The sequence below is a fragment of the Oncorhynchus keta genome, chromosome 29, assembly GCF_023373465.1.
Source record: "Oncorhynchus keta strain PuntledgeMale-10-30-2019 chromosome 29, Oket_V2, whole genome shotgun sequence".
Taxonomy (NCBI): domain Eukaryota; kingdom Metazoa; phylum Chordata; class Actinopteri; order Salmoniformes; family Salmonidae; genus Oncorhynchus; species Oncorhynchus keta.
Window position 1 is genome coordinate 21,105,277 of NC_068449.1, and position 6,000 is coordinate 21,111,276.

General features: G+C 42.8%; 1 protein-coding gene across 1 annotated transcript in view; it reads left to right on the top strand.

Moving 5' to 3' along the window:
* LOC118362454 (ryanodine receptor 3-like) overlaps window positions 1-5,596 on the top strand; it is a 154,464-nt gene extending 148,868 nt beyond the window's left edge. Inside the window, exons 91-103 of the mRNA XM_052486186.1 lie at window positions 501-587; window positions 672-872; window positions 1,181-1,311; window positions 1,467-1,509; window positions 1,647-1,774; window positions 1,877-1,937; window positions 2,039-2,185; window positions 2,317-2,451; window positions 2,756-2,912; window positions 3,453-3,517; window positions 3,594-3,694; window positions 4,352-4,403; window positions 4,517-5,596. Coding sequence (XP_052342146.1) covers window positions 501-587; window positions 672-872; window positions 1,181-1,311; window positions 1,467-1,509; window positions 1,647-1,774; window positions 1,877-1,937; window positions 2,039-2,185; window positions 2,317-2,451; window positions 2,756-2,912; window positions 3,453-3,517; window positions 3,594-3,694; window positions 4,352-4,403; window positions 4,517-4,612 — 1,404 coding nt within the window. The 3' untranslated portion in view covers window positions 4,613-5,596. The remainder of the gene's footprint in view (window positions 1-500; window positions 588-671; window positions 873-1,180; window positions 1,312-1,466; window positions 1,510-1,646; window positions 1,775-1,876; window positions 1,938-2,038; window positions 2,186-2,316; window positions 2,452-2,755; window positions 2,913-3,452; window positions 3,518-3,593; window positions 3,695-4,351; window positions 4,404-4,516) is intronic.
* Window positions 5,597-6,000: the final 404 nt, after the last annotated feature.

Consider the following 6,000-nt stretch of genomic DNA (forward strand, 5'->3'; position numbering starts at 1 on the left):
TACAAAACATTAGGAACTCTTTCCATGACATAGACTGACCAGGTGAATCCTGCTGAAAGATATAATCCCTTAATAATTTAATCTGTTAAATCCACTTCAATCAGTGTATATGAAGGGTAGGAGACAGGTTAAATCATTATTTGTAAGCCTTGATACAATTGAGACATGGATAATGTATTTGTGCCATTCGGAGGGTGAATGCGCGAGACAAAATATTTATAAGTGCCTTTGAATGGGGTATGGTAGTAGATGCCAGGCGCACCAGTTTGAGTCAAGAACTGCAACGCTGCTTGGTTTTTCACACTCAACAGTTTCCTGTGTGTTTCAAGGATGGTCCACCACCCAAAGGATATCCAGCCAACTTGACACAACTGTGGGAAGCATTGGAGTTAACATGGGCCAGCATCCCTGTGCAACGCTTTCGACATCTTGTAGAGTTCATTCCCAACAAATTGAGGCTTTTCTGAGGGCAACTCAGTGTATACATGTGTGTTTTGCAGAACTATCTGGCCAGAAACTTCTACAACCTGCGTTTCTTAGCGTTGTTCGTTGCTTTCGCCATCAACTTTATTCTGCTCTTCTACAAAGTAAGTCAAACCCTATCTAATCAAATAGAGCACAGTGTTGCTGTTGAACTGCCATGGATATAAACTGGGTGTTTGTTGTGTCAGGTGACTGGCGATGATGGGGATGACGATGATCCAGACCCCTGGAACGGTGGTGGAGGTACTGATGAAGAGGAGGATGAAGGTGGGATGGAGTATTTTGTCCTGCAGGAGAGCACCGGCTACATGGCACCTACACTGCGCTTCCTGGCCATACTACACACAGTCATCTCTTTCCTGTGTGTGGTGGGATACTACTACCTGAAGGTACATTTTGTAAACACACACACACACACATACTAACTCATCGACACCGACATCTTTATAGTATCCCAAGAGGATGTATTAACCATCATTATAATGGACTAGTAATTCAAACTTAGATATCACACTTTTCGAAGTGGTCAAAATCCTTTATATTGTGATATGGGAACTAATTTACCACCAATACATATCAACCCTTTTTCTGAAGGTGTATTTGGTGAAGTAATCATCAGAGTGTAATGGTATTATATCCAGACAGTGCCCTGTGGAGCTGTGATCTAATGTTCCATCTCTCTGTCTGTGTCCTCAAGGTGCCTCTGACGGTGTTCAAGAGAGAGAAGGAGATCGCCAGGAAGCTGGAGTTTGACGGCCTCTACATCACAGAGCAGCCGTCAGACGATGACATCAAAGGACAGTGGGACCGCCTCGTCATCAACACCCCGTGAGTCAAACAGAACAAACTAGAATCATCACTTTGGTATTTGATTGTAGTATTCAGATTGTGGACTGATTGTCTACACCAGGTATTTTGTTTGTAATTTCCTCTCATGTAAATCCTTCATGTGATAATTCTATATTCTATCCTCTGTTGTATAGTTCCTTCCCTAATAACTACTGGGACAAGTTTGTGAAACGCAAGGTAAGTAGACAGTATTTAATTCATTCTTGTTGGGCTTGTAATTTATATTCACCAGATCAATACAACTTGCTCATGCACATACTATTACTACTATTTACTGTTAGTTTCTCCTTGTTATCCTGGCCTGCTGCTGTTAGGTGATCAATAAGTATGGAGATCTGTATGGAGCAGAGAGGATAGCAGAGCTGCTGGGGCTGGATAAGAGTGCTCTGGACTTCAACCCCACAGAGGAGACAGTGATGAAGGAGGCATCGCTGGTGTCCTGGTGAGACCCTGGGAGAGTGACCTATAATAGAGTTATCGGGTTAGCATACACAGAGTGAAGTCAAAAACAATACCATTCACATCATTCCACCTCTTTTGACAGGTTGAGCTCTGTCGACACCAAGTATCAATGCTGGAAAATGGGTGTGGTGTTTACAGACAATGTGAGTGTCCTACATTTACAATGAACATCATTTGGTATATGATAACAACACATTATTGACTTGATCTGTCTGATCTGTTTCTTTGTTGTGTGTCCCTACAGTCGTTCCTGTACCTGGTGTGGTACACCACCATGTCCATCCTGGGTCACTACAACAACTTCTTCTTCGCTGCCCATCTGCTAGACATCGCCATGGGCTTCAAGACCCTCCGGACCATCCTGTCCTCAGTCACCCACAATGGCAAACAGGTGGGTGGATGCCATTTGACCACCAGGCAGCAGGGGTCAGTGTTGAGTTAGAGCTCTAGTTCTACTCTGGTATTAACCAGAGCTAAAGTATATCATCGTGGTAGTAACCTGAAGTATTCTCTATGTGTCAGCTGGTTCTGACTGTAGGTCTACTGGCGGTGGTGGTGTATCTGTACACTGTGGTGGCCTTCAACTTCTTCCGCAAGTTTTACAACAAGAGTGAGGATGAGAACCAGCCGGATATGAAGTGTGACGACATGATGACTGTGAGTTCCTGGATTTTTTTGACTAAAATCATAATGTAGAGGCCACACTATTAAAAAACAAATTAATTAATTTATAAAACATCAGCCCAGTTCTCAACAATATTTTAACTAAGGCCTAACCATCCTGTTTGGGGCCTTTTGAGTGGTCCTATTATATTTCCAACCCTATTCCATTTCCAACTATCATGTGGCTGAAACATCTCTGTCCTTTTCTCTCTCTCTCTCTCTCTCTCTCTCTCTCTCTCTCTCTCCCCTCTCTCTCTTACCTTCTATCTGTTATTTCTGTCTCTCTCCCCTCCATCAGTGCTACCTGTTCCACATGTATGTTGGTGTGAGGGCAGGGGGTGGCATCGGAGACGAGATAGAAGACCCTGCGGGCGACCCCTACGAGCTATACCGCATCCTCTTCGACATCACCTTCTTCTTCTTCGTCATTGTCATCCTGCTGGCTATCATCCAGGGTACATACTGTACTGGTCTGGCTCACAGAGGGCAGTTTCAGAGACAACGCGGGGACCAGGATGAGACCAAGCAGGGTCAAAGTCACTCTGGCTCCCTGGTGTCAAAGTCACCCTGGTCCCTGTGGGCAGAAAGGGGCTGTGTAAAGGGCTGTGCAGCTATGTACGTCTGTCTGTCTCTACCGGGCCCTGATAGCAGACAGACTGACAAACTCCCTCCTACACAGTAATGTTTCTCTCACAGTCAGACAGTATCAAACTGTCCAATGGTTCTTCCACCTCAGACCGAGACAATCAGTCAGCCTCATGCCTCTCCCACAGACACACTGAAACTGTCAACTCGCCTCACAGTCATTCACCAGAACACACACAGATACAGATGTAACCTGTACCTTAATACAGAGTAATGCTGCTTCCTGTTGTCAAAAGCTGTTCAACCATGAAGTATTTTACACTGCAATGCAAAACCCGGGGGAAGTAGAATTGTATTAAATTGCCATGTCCATGAAGAAACATGTTCACTGTTGGTTGTTGTGGCTGCAGGTCTGATCATTGATGCTTTTGGAGAGCTGAGAGACCAACAGGAGCAAGTGAAAGAGGATATGGAGGTGAGAGACTAATTTGCATCTGTAGTACAGGTCAGCAGAGGACAATTTTGGAATATATTATCTTTTTTCTCCTCAGACCAAATGTTTCATCTGTGGCATCGGCAATGACTACTTTGACACGACGCCTCACGGCTTTGAAACACACACCTTACAAGAGCACAACTTGGCCAACTACCTGTGAGTATCCCTCTGTATCTAGACTGGATGTAACCCAGCACTTTAAAGCTAGACTTTTCCATCTAAAGTATCAATTAGCCCACATGTCTTTTGTCTTCCTGCATCTTTATACTTGTTTACTATTAAGTCACCTGATTGATGGCTTTTACACAACAATAGATGGTATCTGGTATCTGTGCCAAAGTTAAAAAATACCTGCAGTGCCTCATAGTGCCAGCACCCTTTCCCCCTCTAGGAGCTCAATGCTCATCTATTGTTTATCTGTGTGAGTTAGCTGGACAATAGGAAGCCATGTGGCCTTAATCTGCCTGCTCAGTCAGCTAGAGGATGCTGTGACGCTATCCTCATTAGCTCATGCTGTTTAAGTTGGTTGGAAAATAGTGTGATATTCTCTTATGCATCGCACATTTTGATTTGGTTAACAGTCGTGGACAGACTCAGTAATCTGATTGCTGCTCTATGCCTGATAGGACACGTGGATGATTGATAAGATCATCAAGAACTCTAACATTATGCTTGAATGAATCTTTTATTCCCTCCTGCTATATTTATGTGTAGTTCTGAAAAGGTCAGTTGCTCTTTGAATGTTGAATGATACTAGTGAACCATGACCGTGGATAAGTGGTCATTTTCATGTCTCGCCATTTTGCTTGGCAGGTTTTTCCTGATGTACCTCATCAACAAAGACGAGACAGAACACACTGGCCAGGTATGGAGCTTGTCACCCTTTTGTCCCCTTAGTCCTGAGAAAATGTTGCTTGTCATTTCAGGAACCAAAGGTATATATATTGACCCGTCTGTTTGTCTGCCTGCTTCCTCTAGGAGTCATACGTGTGGAAGATGTACCAGGAGAGGCAATGGGACTTTTTCCCCGCTGGAGACTGTTTCAGAAAGCAGTATGAGGATCAGCTTGGATAGTCCTGACAGACAGGATTGCAGTCCTACAGAGAGCTGCTCCAGATCCACTCCCACTTCCTCTTAACAGCTGAGGACGGTTGATAACCATTCACCGCCTATTGCCTCCTTGAAATCTGTGAGACTGACTAGAGGAGAGGGGAGATGCTATCTTTCATATGGCGGAATAACCATTTTCACATCAACATCAAATGTACTTCTACATGTTACCTTTGGTACAGAGAGTGATTTTACCACAACCTGCCCAGACATTTGATTTCAGTTTGGTACTATTTTTTCATTGTTTTTTGACAAGGTGTTGCCTTTTCCTCCACATAACCCCAAACCATTGCACAAATGTTTGTCTTTTTGAGAAACACTGGGTTGTGTGGGGTTATGGGACAACGTGTGAGTCTGGGCCCGTACGAATATGCACAAGAAGACTACTTCAATATTTCAAGAATGATGAAAATGACACTTATGCCAAAAGATAGGGGGAAAAACAGATTTATACAGAGAGCCAGTGTGATATAAGAACGTTTTTAAGATGTTGTTACAGTCTCGTGCTTGCAGAGATGAAGTATTGAATATAGAGGACTTGACAAGGTGAACGGTTTATTATATGATGAAATGCCTAAATCAAGTACTGATGAAGTGCCTTATCTACATTACGACACAGCTATGCAAAACCATATGTTTTTCTTTCTGAGATGGAAGTGCAGTAGTTTTCCTGGATAGCTGTTCAGAGTCATTTGTTTGTGGCTTATGTTTTTCATTTGAAAAAGTATGAACAGTATTGAGTTTTTTGCCAACTGCAGCGTCCTAACTGCAAACGTACATGGTACAAAGAGTATAAATGACACACGTCTAAGTATATCACGTCAGAATTGATTAAACACCTTGAAACAAAAACAACAACAAGATAAATTGCTATTGTATGGCCATTTGTATGTAGTAACTTTGCTGAACCGTGCATTTTCTCTGAAGGGAAAATAAAGAAATGAATGCAATAAATGAAGTCTCTTCACACAGTGTTTCTTTAAGGATTTTATTAAACTTTTTTTGCTATTGTTAAGGACAAAGTATGTCGCCTACAGTACAAACTACACTCTTAGAAGAAAAAGTGCTATCTAGAACCTAAAAGGGTTCTTTGGCTGTCCCCATTAGGGAACCATTTGAAGAACCCTTTTTGGTTCCATGTAGAACTATTTTGGTTCCAAGTAGAAACCTTTTGGGTTCCATGTAGAACCATTTCCAAAAAGGGCTCTACCTGGATCCAAAAAGGGTTCTCCTATGGGGACATCCAAAGAACCCCTTTGGAACCTTTTTTTCTAAGAGTGTACACAAGCTTGCGTGTCATATCTCACTGTCCAGTTGGTCCTCTACTGACCCCTACATCATTTTACATTACA